The sequence below is a fragment of the Cardiocondyla obscurior genome, linkage group LG05 (genome assembly GCF_019399895.1).
Source record: "Cardiocondyla obscurior isolate alpha-2009 linkage group LG05, Cobs3.1, whole genome shotgun sequence".
Lineage (NCBI taxonomy): Eukaryota > Metazoa > Arthropoda > Insecta > Hymenoptera > Formicidae > Cardiocondyla > Cardiocondyla obscurior.
The window spans coordinates 8,311,581-8,326,438 of NC_091868.1; the positions used below are offsets into that span (position 1 = coordinate 8,311,581).

The 14,858-nt window shown below is 32.9% G+C and overlaps 4 protein-coding genes and 1 long non-coding RNA gene across 6 annotated transcripts in view; 2 read left to right on the forward strand and 3 right to left on the reverse strand.

The window, feature by feature from the left end:
- LOC139102601 (retinol dehydrogenase 10-B) overlaps positions 1–14,858 on the forward strand; it is a 61,164-nt gene that overhangs the window by 44,197 nt on the left and 2,109 nt on the right. The window contains exons 1-6 of one of the 2 annotated variants that reach the window (XM_070656648.1): positions 9,185–9,427; positions 13,226–13,417; positions 13,544–13,903; positions 14,248–14,362; positions 14,459–14,543; positions 14,674–14,784. In XM_070656648.1, the coding sequence (XP_070512749.1) occupies positions 13,232–13,417; positions 13,544–13,903; positions 14,248–14,362; positions 14,459–14,543; positions 14,674–14,784 (857 nt within the window). In that variant the 5' untranslated portion in view covers positions 9,185–9,427; positions 13,226–13,231. Of the gene's footprint in view, positions 1–9,184; positions 9,428–13,225; positions 13,418–13,543; positions 13,904–14,247; positions 14,363–14,458; positions 14,544–14,673; positions 14,785–14,858 lie in introns of those variants that run through there. The other variant, XM_070656649.1, reaches the window with a different exon arrangement.
- Positions 225–1,384, reverse strand: LOC139102626 (ABC transporter A family member 9-like). Its single transcript, XM_070656681.1, has 4 exons — positions 1,015–1,384; positions 655–810; positions 502–573; positions 225–419 (listed from the first exon to the last, which is right to left on the reverse strand). The coding sequence occupies exons 1-4, from the start codon at positions 1,153–1,155 to the stop codon at positions 270–272; spliced, it is 519 nt and encodes a 172-aa protein (XP_070512782.1). The 5' UTR covers positions 1,156–1,384; the 3' UTR covers positions 225–269.
- Firl (firelighter) lies at positions 1,386–7,093 on the forward strand. The gene is made up of 7 exons (XM_070656966.1): positions 1,386–5,116; positions 5,218–5,355; positions 5,490–5,684; positions 5,759–5,888; positions 5,965–6,082; positions 6,752–6,877; positions 6,988–7,093. The coding sequence occupies exons 1-7, from the start codon at positions 4,916–4,918 to the stop codon at positions 7,091–7,093; spliced, it is 1,014 nt and encodes a 337-aa protein (XP_070513067.1). The 5' UTR covers positions 1,386–4,915.
- On the reverse strand, positions 1,525–4,254 carry LOC139102821 (phospholipid-transporting ATPase ABCA3-like). Its single transcript, XM_070656964.1, has 9 exons — positions 4,063–4,254; positions 3,817–3,946; positions 3,554–3,751; positions 3,355–3,455; positions 3,096–3,260; positions 2,788–3,004; positions 2,458–2,631; positions 1,737–2,005; positions 1,525–1,620 (listed from the first exon to the last, which is right to left on the reverse strand). The coding sequence occupies exons 1-9, from the start codon at positions 4,252–4,254 to the stop codon at positions 1,525–1,527; spliced, it is 1,542 nt and encodes a 513-aa protein (XP_070513065.1).
- Positions 14,470–14,858, reverse strand: part of LOC139102628 (uncharacterized) — a 33,826-nt gene continuing 33,437 nt past the window's right edge. The window contains exon 3 of the long non-coding RNA XR_011545732.1: positions 14,470–14,558. This is a non-coding gene — a long non-coding RNA (uncharacterized lncRNA). The remainder of the gene's footprint in view (positions 14,559–14,858) is intronic.

The window sequence follows — 14,858 nt, forward strand, 5'->3', positions numbered from 1 at the left end:
CGTCAAATCTTATAACTAAGCCCATCGTACTACGAAGAGTAATCGGATCTGCCGAAAATTCTTGTATCTCCGTACGAATTCGCTCTACATTAGAATCTTCTTGTACTAACAAGCTTAGAACGTAGCCGATCCCTAGTTTCGATTAATTTTGGGAAAGTTTAATTAATCAATATTTGAAAAAAATAAATCTACATCTTAACACTTTTTATATTAATTAACGCATCAATATTTTTTTTTTTTACATAATTTCTTTACTTATACGTTATGTGTTAGATTTTACCATATCTACGATTCAGGTACATTTTCGAACCGTAACATTCGATTCTTCCATTTGCAATAATAGCGATTCTATCGGCAAGAAAATCCGCAGCTTCCATGGAATTTGTCGCCATTATTATCGTCTTATGCCTTTTTATATCCTGCAAAATATTATTTCATACTGCCCGACACGTTTCTGTATTCTGAATTAAAGTAATTTGCTCAAAAAAGAAAATCACATACCAAAAGTAAATCCAATATCTTTTTTTTGTGCTCGGGATCGATTCCATAAGTAGGTTCGTCGAGAACGAGAATCTGTCAAAATTATTAAAACTTTTAATTAAATAATATCGCTGCAATTTATGTTGCCGTTAATTGCATTGATTACAAAATTACCTTAGTGTCGCCAATAAGTGCCATTGCTAAACAAATTCTTTTCTGTGCGCCAAACGAGCAGAATTTTACTTTTGTATCTTTCACGTGTTCTAAATCGAGTTGCTTTAACAGCCCTATCGATTTCCTATATGCGTTCTCATAAGTCATGCCTTTCAACTAAAATAAAAGTTTCATTGTCGAATAAATCGTTGATATTTTTATACACATATTAAATATTAAATATACATATATTACATTTTAAACAATTATTTTAATTATAATAAAATAACACGCAATGAGCTTTTTGGAAAGTATCATCTACAGATGCATGAGAAAGTAACTGTCGCTGTTTTAAATTTTAATTAAAAAAAATGCGTTTACCATGCCAAATATATAGAGATGCTGTATCGTCGTTAAGTAATGTACTAATATATTTTCTTGCGGGCAATAACCAATCGGATATGTCGAGTTATCGTTCTCCAAGTAAATGTAGCCACTTGTCGGGTTGTACATTCCTGCCATGTCAGAATTTCGTCAGTGATCGAACGACGCGTGTGATTAATTATTTTTCTTTAATATACCGGTAATTATTTTTAACAAGCAGCTTTTGCCAGATCCATTATGGCCTAAAATGATACTGAGTTCTTGATGATAGAAGTCGATTGTTACGTCGTTTAAAGCTGTAACGTGTTCGCCAATCTTGCCAAATTCTTTCCTGATACATCTCACTCGAATAGATGACTATTAATTATATATGTTAATTATTAAAAAAAAAAAAGAAAAAAAAAAATGTATTAGAACATTAATTTATAATACACTTTTATAAATGTCATTGAATAGATAACCATAAAGAGGATATCTTAGTATTTTGAATTCGAAAACATATTCTTTTTACTTATATACTTTTACATATGATGGCGTGTGTTCTACCGCTGACCAATTAGTTGAGCCTCGAATTGTTGAATCACTACTTTCATAAATAGGTTTCTAGATACGATATACTTGTATTTAATTTTGCTCATAAAACTAATTAATATAATATTTATTAATTTAAAATAAGATATTTTTTTTATAATATAAAAATTATAGCTTCTTTTACTTACTTTACATAAGTAGTACCAAGGTTTTGCGTTGCCAAATTTGCCCGGGTTAATATTATCCAAATATATCGCCAATAGATACCAAAGAATAATATGTAGCAACCATGCAAATATAATAACGCCTATAGGAATTTTCTCTGCGGCATGAATGATATTGTGGGCGTTTCGTAGTGTCACTAATTCGGAAAGCCATCGTGGCCATAAATACGAAACAGGTTCAACGTAATTACGCTGTCTTGCTTTTTGCCAAATATTTTCGCTTTCATATTCACCTGTTGGTATAAAATTTAGAGTAACATAATACGCACTATAGCATACATTTTCTTATACAATGCGTGCAATTTGCAAGTAGTATGTTCTTTTGAAACGCGGTGAATGCACGGCCGAGCATTTAATAAAGCCGTGTTACGATTGTGCTTGAGTAGTTGCGCAAAAAAAAAAAATTACAGTTAGATTGTTAGATTGTGATCAGGCGATTTAAATATTGTAGCAAACAACCTTGGAATTATAATTTCTACGCTTGACTAGCCCGTTCGTGAGAAGTGTATTTTGCGCAATAACCATAAAATCCTCGCTTCCTCGTTTTACGCATATTTGTTTAGAAAAAAGGGGGGAAAGAGAAAAAAATTTAATTATGACAAAAAAAGTATTTGGTAATATTCGAGAATAAAAGTTTATTATTTCGTTTAAATAGACTTAGATTGAGGTCGAATAACAGACATACCAATATCCGTACGGATCGTGAAAGCGATAATTCCATGGAGTAAGCCATTATGTGGCAGAATTAGCAATATAATCTTCCACACAAGAGATTCTCTTACGAAGAATTGGTCCAGAACGATAGTAAAGTGCGTCAAAAAGAGCCAAAACACAATAGACGTCAGTAATGCTGTCGTAGCTACGATGAAACAAAAGTTCAATTTTAAAAGCTACGTTATTAATTTGTAAAAAAAAATTTATCTAGAATTATACATTATATTTAATAATTAATATTTCAACATATTTGCATTTGCGTTACGCGTTCTGATTTTCCATCACGTGTTCGAGTACTTACAATGATCGAAAAATGTGCTGACAGTGAACATGAAAAGAGCCGAGACTATGTTGTACATTATGACAAACACGGCGATGGTTAACGCATTTGCGGCTGAAAAGATGGGAGACAGAATAATCGCGGACGCGATCGTTATGGGTAACAGGGTAATCATAAGATAATTGAGCCACCCGACGTACGACATTGCGTAAGACATGTTTGTTAATCTCATAAGACCCTAGAATAATATTTTATTAGTGGTCAACAAAGGACTGTAAAAAAATTTATATTGAATAATAAGATTAATGCCGTGTAATGACAATTCTTACTCTGAATCCAGTCTCTTTGTCGTGAAGTGCCTTTTTTAACGTTGCCACGGGCAGCAAGAGGAAGGCAATAACCATCATGTAATAAATTACGCTTATGTTAGGCCGAATGTCGTACGGTAAGATTAAAAAATTTACTTTGTAAAAGGGAAATCGGCCGATAGTCAGCTGTAATATAACGTGCGCTTGTTAGCGCTTTTAATAATCTTTCTTTAATAATTAATCGATTAGTCTTATTATAATATTATTTTCATTTTCTTACGTTATCGGCGATTTTGGAAAGCGTGGGATTCGTCCACATGTCCACGAATGACTGCTCAATCGCGATTTGTAGAGCCATAAAACCACTCGATACATATGGATCTTTTACAATAAATAATTTATTAATAACTATTTTTAAATTTAAAATATTTAGTTAAAAAATTTTCTTACGTAGATATATTTAAAAAAAATAAAAATACCTTCGTGGACAGGTTCATCTTCGTGCATCATAATCTTTCGATCCTCGCCTATTTCAGACGAGCGTATTTTATATTCTAAGACTTTCGGTTTTTCAGATGTGAGCTTATCAATGTCGAATATCGCCCATAACGCCTTGGAAGTATCATTTTTTGTGTAACGCGAGTGTACGAGATTAATCTCACTGTCGGCTGCTTGAACTTAATATGTAGCTTTCATTTAATTTTGCTTTTTTACACAAATAAAATGCGAGGTATAGTCTTACTATTTGTACGAAGCATATTTGCAGCTTTCAGCATCAATTCGTCCACGAATACATTTTTCGGCGCGTACCAACATTTTACGTCGTTGGGCAATTTCGCTAAAATATCATCTCGACTGTATCGTTCTAAATCCTTCTCGTAACATAAAAAAAAAAAAAAAATTGTAAGGAAAAAAAATAAGCCAATTAGTTTATTATTAATCTGTTAATCTTAAAGCAGTTAATTCTACTTTACTATTATCAGGTTACCTGCCAATGAAGAGCTTGTGGCTCGAATATCAAACGTATTTGCAACAAAAAAGTAATAGCTACAATTATTTCCAACGTGGTAGTTATCGAGCTATGCAGTCGCATGAGTACGGCTTTCCACATGAGAATCCGCCACTTAGTCCAGAACATTTTAAGCTTCGGATGTCTAACGATCTTTCTTAGTCTCAGCATCTCGGTTCTTGCTACGAGATAAAATTACTTGATCAATAGCTCGCACGGCTCTTTTGCGGTCTGTTTCACACAAGGAGAAAGAGAGAAAGCAAATGCATTTTCCGAATAGTTTCGTAAAGAAACCAAACGTTTCTTGACAGCCACTTTCATTTAGAGGTCTGTGGAATATTTTCCACGGAATAAAACAAGAAAAGGCATCCGCTTGAAGAAGCGAATAAGTTCTGAATCAATCTGCGATCGATGTCCGTACATCGATGTCATGGTTACGAGCTGTCATCAATACGATGACACAGTATTCCTAAAACTGCGTATAACAATCTTTGAGATTCTTAAATAAATAGGTCGCTCCACCGACGACGAAGTAGGAAGGAAAGTGATCGGTGAACATTACGGTCTGCTGAGACTTGCGTCACTAAATTGCAGTACGTTCACGAGATTTATGAGCGAATTTTTTTATTTTCTCCATTTCTATTTAAGAATTTTCATTGGTTTTATTGCATTTAAAGAGTAGCAATTATTGCAAATTAAAGTAATTTTGTTATCTTGAAAAATTTTCCCGTTTTCTTTTCTAGTATAATTAAATGTGAAACTTAATTAGCAAGAATGAGTGTTGCAATAAATCTTTTTTTTTTCTTTTTTTTCCTGATTCGTTATCGAGTTTATGTTTTATATATTTAGATATATTTTCCTTAATTGTTTCAAGATGAAGATTATTCAATGTATTTTCAAAGACCTCCAATTGCACCGATTATTTCTCGATCTGTCTCTTTTGTCGGCAAAAATAAGTCTGGCGATAATAATTGCAGCTTTCAGAATAATTGTACCATGCTCTATGAAACGTTTATTAGGAGAAACTGTTCTCGTGAGTTTTACTTTTTATTATAATAATGTTGCAATGACTCTGAATTCTTAAAACTAACGTAAGGTCCTTCCACAATGTTTCAAAATTGAAATTAAAATTAGATTACCGGAGCTGGTCATGGAATTGGCCGGGAATTAGCCATTCAGTTATCTTCCATGGGTTGCATAATTGTATGTTGGGACAATGATATTGAGAGCAATCAAACGACAATGAGAGAAGTATTAAAAAATGGTGGAGAAGTAAATATATATTTAATCCTTCATTAAATTGGATTTTATATTAAATCTCCTAATTAAAAAAAAAAAGTAAAATAAAATACGGCGACAACAAATGCTGTTTAAAAAAATTTAGGCGTAACTATAGGTATTTTTAGGTTTACGGTTTCGCAGTCGATGTATCAAACGTATTAGAAGTGCGTGAGACCGTAAGATTAATGCGAAAAGTTGGCGTGCCGGATGTGACAATGCTCATTAATAATGCGGCTGTTTTATACCACCTGCCATATCGTAGTCATCATTCAGACCATATAGAGAAAACATTCGATGTTAATGTACTTTCGAATTTTTGGGTATGTGTTCACGAACTAAATTATAATTAATTATCGAATATTTATTAAATTACAATAATTTTTATTTTAAACAGACAATACAGGCGTTTTTGCCTTTGATGTTGATGAAAGGAAGAGGTCACATAGTAGCGATAAGTAGTATGTGCGGTATATATGGCGTGCCGCAAAAAGTAGCGTATTGCTCTTCAAAATTTGCTATTAGAGGTATTTTACTAGCATTTTTTTTTTTTTTTAATTAATTAATTTCTAAGATTTTACTAGCGGTGAATTAAATTCGTAGGTCTCATGGAAGCTCTTCATGAGGAAGTACGATTACACGAAAGGAAACCTAACATCCATTTCACGACGATATATCCGTTTTATGTAGACACAGGATTGGCGAAGGATCCTAAATATAGGTAGAAACAGTTAATAATAAATGCTATGCAATTTTATAACATTGTATATAAAAAAAAACGCACGCGTTTTATGATTACATCTAACTTATCATGCACTGCATATGATTACATTCATAGAGCTATTAATTAACAAGTATTTTTTTTTTAACGAGTATATATCGACGATATCTATGGCGAAACAACATTTCCGCGCAGGCGTCTTCCGGTCTTCTCGTGATAATTTGCACGTGAGCATTGTATTTACGAAACGAATCGTCCTTATTTACCGCAACCGCTTAATTGCATGATAATTAGCGTGCAGTTGGTGGAACGGTCTAGTCTATGTAGTAATACATTTATAAAAATTATATAAGTATATTAACCCTTTCACTACCAACGAGATCGCGCCTCATTAAAAATGTTCGACAGTGCGAATGGAACTACATATTCCCGAAGAATAAGGATTATAATAGATTTATAATTACAGGCGCTGATTTTAATTAGCGTAAGAAGAAATGATTAAGGTCATGGACTTGAAGGAAAAAAGCTTAATCTCTGAATTACTCAGAATAGAACATTATTATATTTCTTTGTTCTCGTAGCAGAAAAGAATTAATACAGAATACACTTGCGAAATACAAATTAAATGACGGTAATAAAAAAAGATTTTTAATTAAAAATTAATTGCAGATTTCCTTATCTCTTCGGGGCTGTGACACCAGAATACGCTGCCAAAGAAATAATCAAAGCAATTCGAAAAAATTACACCGAATATTCAATACCGCGATGTCTCCTTTTTTTGAATGCAATTAATAGGTACTTATTGGAATTAAGAGACTTTAGTTGCCGACTGCTCGGTCGCGTCTAATTAATAATTAAATTTATACGGTCTTACATAATACATTTATCACATCTCTTTTCTTCAGGATTGTTCCAGAGAGTGTGATGTGGTTGATATTAGATTTTTTAGCGGATGTCGATCGAAAGCAAAAAGAAAGAAATGCAATAGATTTGACAAACTTAACGAAATGAGTACATGGAGAAAGTGTACTCGCATATATTTTTTTTTTTTTATATATAAATTTTGTAAGAAATCAAATTAAAAAAATTTATCTTTACTTTTATATGTATAATTTGGAATACATATATTTAATTATGTGAAATATGAGTAATCTTTGTTGCGAAAATCTGATTACCTACAATATATTACACAGTTTTTTTTTCTACATTGTATATCCGTTTAAATATATTACTATATCAGGAGATTCCGCGATCGGGCTAAAATATGTCGAATGGAAAAGTACGGCGTTCCTTTAGAAAGTAAACTATACATATCTCAACTGTGTAGTCAGAATCACGCTATTATTATTGGCTTTGGTAGATTACGTAATTTAGCGTTTTAGTTTCGGTCAGTACACAAATTACTACATCCCTATCGATTAATAACGTGGGTTACGCCCACCTGAAAAAAAACTATATTGCTTAAGTAGCCTCGTTACTTCCGCGTCATTACTCTTAATCGCAAATCTTTCGCTGTGTTACTTTCGCCGCTCGAAATAAATGCAGATTATTTAATTTGCATTTGAATGTAGCGAGGTCAGATTAAAAAAATTAATTAAAATAAATAATAATACTTATAGGATAATTAAATAATCATTAAACTTGCGTGGATTCGCGTTTATATATTTTTAATATGCGCGTCTATCATCTAATTTTTCTTGCATTTCTTACAGATATATTAGAAATAATTTCTACGAACGATTTACAAGAGCAATGATAAAAAAGAATGATAAAGAAATGCATTAAGATTATTATTTTTCATATTAAGTAACTTTTTATATAAAATTACAGGCAATTAATTTTTTTTTACACTAAATGAGAGTATCTTTATTAAACGCGTAACTAGCAACCAAGACTTAAGGTTATGATATCCGTGTTTATAAATTTACGTACAGCTGAGTCACAATATATGTTGTAATTTACTAGAAATGGCAAGGGAAGAGGTCACATCAAATTTCTGACGAAATAGCTCTATTGGCTGTAACCGAATGGCCTTGACTTTTACTGAAGTCGAGGTTAGACAAAACTGGTTTCACCTCCAGCCAAACCAGGATGCTTTCGTTATTCTCTTAATTTTCTCATAAACAATAAGTATAACATTGTATTTTATTTATTACATATAAAAATTATTATTAATATAATTATTTACGAAGAAGTAGTCGATCACATTTATCTTACCGTCGTTTATGTTCTTATATATGAATCGACAACGCAAATTGTGTAATTTTTTATAGACATCTTTGCACAATCTAATTAAACTGTGACTAAACGAAAGCATGCTGATAACTGTGTATAAATTTACATTATAATAAGAGGAAAAATAATTACAATTGTGAAAGAACTTTTCAATTATATTAAAAAAAAAAAAGAAAATTAATGTATTACTATTGAGCGTTAAAGTGCTATAGAAATTTTTGCTTCATTGTGCAGTTATTAATAATATGAAATCGTAATACGCAATGCAATTTTATTATTTTTTTTTAACGTAAATACTTACTTATGTACGTTGAAACGCTTAGAAAAATTAAATGTAAATGCGAGTAACATAATAAGAATGCAACGTTAAAGAGCAATGTTACTTTAGGCCACGTTACGTTAGATTTTCTCTAAACCTGTTTATATTTTGCTTCTACATATTTACAACCGTTTCGTCGCTCGTCGCGATTTCAAGAGGAATAGTTTTCTCACGAAACTAAATAACACCTTTATCGCTCAAAAATTTATACGATTTCTTGTTGACATTATACTTACTTAAGGACGATAGTGAAAGATTCATAAATTAGCAGGTGGAGTTATTAAAAAATTAACGAGAAAATTCCTCATCTATTAAAAATGCTTTAAGAAAATCTAAGTCTATTGCCGTCATTGAAATTAAAGTGGAAAATCGTGTTACATATGGTCGATTGATAATCACTCTTAACACCGTTCACATTAAGAAGATGCACTCGAGCGAGAAACTAATAGACGATAGTAAAAGAGACAACGACCTTGGCCAGGTCTTATACCTCGGCGGCTATCCTCGGCATGTTTTACCGTTGCCATGTTCAGTCAAGTTCAAGCGATTCTAGAGTTCTGACCGCCGTCGCTACCGCTGAATCTGCAGAACACGTTGTTTCTTTCACGTTCCCCACTGTCTGCGAAACTGCCGAGTGACTTGAAAATCCTATATGATTCAGTGATCTATACGTTCCTCTCGGTAACGTTTCGCAAAGCGCACTTCTTCCACGGGAACGTGAGATCGCTACGTCGTGTTACATGCGAACTTATATTAAATATAGTGCAAATTTGGATAATCCGTTAAAATAGGTATGTTAAACGACAACTCGTGCTTTAGTGTTTTGCGTTTCAGTAAGATCTTCGTTTTGCAATTTAATATATTAAAAATTTATATTTTTTCTGAGTAAAAGTGAAAAGTTTAGTGTCTTGTTTCATCAAATAAATACGTTAATAAGTGTGTTTGATTTGTTATAATTATTGCAATTAATTAATTACTTTTTTTTTTAATCAAATAATTTAACTTTTGAATAGACACGGGTTGGATTTTTATTAAATAGTAGGTTGCTAAGCAGTTGTCAAATAATGTAATATATGTATGATTAATTTATGTAATAGACAAAATTAATTAATATCTATTTTTATGTGATATATGTAAATAGATGCGTGAAAATTAGAAAGAATGAAGTTTGATCTGCATTATGAATTTATATTTACTTCAATGGCAACTAAGTTTATCTTTAAATAGATTTTAGCCAGTAAAATGATTTCTGTTTAACGTATCGAGAATGCGATGACGTAGTCTACGTCCAGAACAAGTTTAAAAAAAATCATATGCTATTATTTCAATGATTTCTGCATCGTAAACGTGTTTTTCATTGGCTTGTCATAAATATTCGTTTTAATTATAATGTAGAATCCGTCAACCTTAAAAACATATTTTTACAAATTACAATTCATAATGCAGGAATAACAACGTAAGCCTTATTAATTTCACTGCGTTACACGTAATTAATCGATTCAGTATTTATTAGTTATTTGCGTTTCCTGATCAGAGATTTACGATCGGTCGACTCTGCTATTACCTTTGATCTAGATTTCTTACACAGTTTCTTCAAACATAAAATTAATATTTAACACTACAGTTAAAAATTGATATTAAAAAATTACTTGTAATTAAAGCTTGTCAATATAATTAATGCTTCTCGTTAAAATTGAAAGGATAAGTAGGAAGGAAGTTAGATAATTCATCGAAAGTTAGATAATCTTCAGTCATTGTCTTAGAAATACAGGAAAGTTTCCAGTGAGATTTGTCTACACTGTCTACGGCGATATTCGAGATATGTTACGTAAGGAAATGTAGACGCTTATTTTAGAACTGTAAGTCCCTGAAAAAAATTTAAAACATCGAAAACCTTATGATTAATAATGATGGAAAATTGCAGGCTATCGCGCACTGTACCGATTTTTTTTCCCCCTCGCGGTTTCAACAAATTATTGAGAGAGTAAATTAGATTGTACGACTTGAAACATAGAGACACTTCAGAGACGTGGTTTCAATGCGGCCCTGTACTGCACAATTACTTGCATTAATGAGATATGATCGCCTATCAATCTTTACGCAGAACGTAAAAAAAAAAAGTTAATATTTCTCCTGACTCACCCTCGATCAATAAAACGATAATGTCGTTATTACCTTTAAAGCGAAATATACTTCGACGTTACTTACACGATGATTGTTAATTCTTTGCAACAATAATTGTGGCTTAGCTAAAAAATTGTTATTTATTATTTATTGCTATTATTTATTATTATCACAATATTATAAAAAAAAGTTTCGCAAGAAAACTAATTATTTATGCACTGTATCGAGATTATCATTTTTCACGGAGTGGGATAACTGTAGAGCCGGGTCTTATATTTATGTCTCGACCGAAATGTTAAATTTCTTTTGCACGAACGTACATAGCGAGGTTATTATATAACAGGTAATAGATATCCAGTTGCGGTAAATGCAAGTGGGATAGGCAATCCCCTTGGATTTTGCTTACTCTTACCTGATAGAAAGTGCACCGAATATAAGTTATGTAATAGGAAAAATAGCGTGCGCTCTATAAACACCGCACTAGATTTATAGCGCCGCGTTTATGGTTAGCGTTGCGTTTATTGTGAGCCACAAATGTTCTCGTATTTTCGCGTTTTAATGAGTTATTCGTCTATATTACACGCGTGCCTAATATTCTTCTTTTTTATGGACAAGCGAATAAAACAGCGTGAAAACGATGTGAAAGCGGCTACTTTGATGGAATACATTCTGATATTTGTAGTTGCTAAATTGCAATTCGATTATCGCTTTATGACTTCCGTATCGACTATTATTTCATTAAAGTTCTGAGTGTGTTACAAATTACGTCTTCAATTGCGCGGCACATTTTTTAATTGCAATCGCATTACACGGTTTTCCCCGATGTATTTCAAAGTATATTACACATAATTTATTATCGGTAATTATTTAGTGATATAAATAAATGATACAAAAAATAAATAATCTACACCTTAGCACGAACGTATGCTTAATGTGACACAAGTGTAATTACGGTACGGTTCAAAGTATAATTAATACTGTCTGCGCAATAATCTCTTATGTATTATTAAATAATTTAATATGAGTTATCACGAGTTTTAACCAACGCGTAAAATAAAATGTTTAAAGCGACGCGTTTCCTCGACGTTGAGGCTAGGTCGCGGTAAAAACAGAACTAAAGTTTTTATGTTGTTTAAACAGAAAAAAGAAACAGCCGCTTTATGATTTGTTAAACCGCAACAGTAAATCTTCTTGAATTTTATGCGCGCGTGTGTATGCGTGCGCGTACAAGCTTTCATATGGCATGGTTAATTTATCGAGTCAACAAGTTTCTCGAAATGGCGAGAGGCCTTTTTAGAATTCTGTATATGTGTGCCTATGCGCATACAATTTTAACTATTTCTCAAATAAGTAAGTGTATTCCATTTCAGCGGATTGACACGCATTTGAAACTATTTGCCTCTTTACGCGGTAAAAATGTTAATACTACGTTAGCAAGTTATATAACATTAGCAACTTCTTTTTAGTAATGTTATTTTGCAACTGATCACAGCGTGTTTCCCTCAGACTGGTTTAACGTAAGATAAATGCAGCAACTAACACGCATATCTCGCAACAATATTAAGTAACGTGCATCAATTTCCGGGTTAGTTCAATTAGCTGAAAATACTTTTTTCCTTTCAGTAAAATGTTATATTAATTATTAATTAAAGCACGAGCGGGTTTCGCTGTAGCGGCGAGTTATAATTTTCGTTGAGATATACAAACTGAAAAATATTTACGGCGAATACTGTATAGAAATTATGGAGAAAATATTATGTTGACACATAAAAATGTAATTTTGCGCAAGAATTGAACGCGGCGCGATGTAACGGTAATTAAATATAGTTAAAATCTTTTAATTACGCAATGGATTAAAAGGGGACAATGAAAGTAGAGTTACAGAACTGTGTGTGAAACGAATTAATTTAGTTATACACATTTTGACTTGCGGAGAACTTTTCCAAGTCTTTCACACACACGGCCAACTTATTTTCGTGTAATTAGTTTACTTTCACGTCTCGATGTGATGATCGTAAATCTTTTAGGGTGCTTGCTTGTCTATAAAGGCTGCGTTCATTAGACGTCATGTGACAGGTACATAGAAATTTACACATTACATAATCATTTACTTTCTCGTGTAAAAAGTCATTGATTTCAACAGAGTGCAAGTGTAATTTGCAATGTTTCTTATTAGTAGCAGTGACGAAAACATGCTTAGAAGGGGTTCGGTCATTTAAATTATCTTATAGATACGGGCGTAATAAAGAAAATAAATCGAGAGACGTACTAATCGTGGCAGAATTAATGATTTACCTAGGTACAATGTTGCTCAATAATTAAATTTATTATTACTCTATTTTAACAGTTTACAATTCCGTTGTTTATTATATTAATACAAATAAGAACGACGAAATTGTAACTATTGCAAGAACTAACGTAGTCGTTTTATATCATTAATTAAATTAATTTATATTATTTTTCAGTGGATAATGCTACGGATTAAAGACGAACCAGAGGCTACAAGTTCACGAACAGGTTTCTCAATCAATTTTTTGCTTTATCTCAGTATTGAATTTTTAATCGGCGCCGTCGTCTCCAGTATCTTAGCCATTCTTAATGCCATAAAGTCTCTTCTACCAAAACCACCGAGGAATTTAAGCAACGATGTAGTTTTAGTACGTACATTTATAATATTTTGAATGTGACGGAAGTAATTAATTCCTATCGTTATGTTGGAAAAAAAAGTTGTCTAAAAGATGCAGTGATAATTTTTTTTGTACAGATAAATATTTCTTTAACAGATCGCCGGGATCTCGTCGACCTTCGGCGAGTCTCTTGCCGAGGCGTTTGCGAGGGAGGGGTGCACTGTGATTTGCGTGGACAATGACTCTAGATCCGTTGAGGAGATAGTTACTAGGATAAAGTCGCGATGTAATCGAGTAAAGGGGATCGGACCCGACCATAGGGAACACGAGCAGGAGAACGTAGGGCCGGCAATGACAGCGTACGAATGCGATCTGATGAACCGTCATACTATATTTGAGACCGCCATCAAGATCGGAGATGAAATCGGTGGCGTCGACGTTCTAGTGACGTGCGCCGGGCAGCCTCATCAAGATATCTTCGACACAGCCAGTACAACTCTTATGTGCCATTATTGGGTAAATATCGGCCAGCAATCATGTTTGTAAAACAATCGTATCGCGCCACTAAATTGCAGTTGGTAATTAACGACCGATTTATCGACATTACGGCAGGGATGTGAGAAAAATTTGTGATTTCAATAACCGAATGTCAGTAGATTAGGCATCTTAAAATGGAATTCGTGGTTTACGACAGGTTTGTGAATTTAAAAACGGGGATTGTAATTAAGGATGATAATTAACGGGATAATATAAAATTCGTGAAACGACAATTTTGATAATTACATGCGTCATAATGATAATGTGCATTAATTATAAGCCGAGCGGTTCTTCTTCAGTCTTCTTTTTTTTTCTTATTGCAGATGGTAATGGCATTTTTGCCATATATGCTAGGTCGCGACAGACCGCACGTTGTCGGAATCACGCCGGTTGCATCCACCGAGGATGTGTACTTGAGCTCGAGAATGGGAATCGCCAGTATGTATAGTCAATTATAAAACCAAGTCATCAAATCGCACGCGTTAAATAGTAAACGTCGTGTCGGTCAGTAGTGCATAATTTATTTACATGTAGGTTTGATGGAGAGTCTCGGTCGTCAATTGAGCAATTTTAACAGTCATCTTACCTTTCTCGCGGTATCACCGACGACAGCAAACGGGTGAGTCGTCTCTCTCTGAAAAAAATAATAAAATAAAATAAGATAAAAGGAAAAAAAAAAGAAAGAGAGAGAGAGAACAAAAGCATTCGCCGTTATTCTTTAATATTAATTCAATGACTTCATGTTGCAGCTCGACGGTACGAGAAGAGCAACAAATAGCCAAAGAAATTGTAGAAGCGGTCAGACGAGGCCAGTGTAGTATTAGCATTAATTGGTGTTCGAAGATATTGTATGAAATCAGGTAACGAGATTGATTTAATTACATAGACATTATTTCGCAAAATATTTTAATCGTAAAGTAGATGAAATATTTCA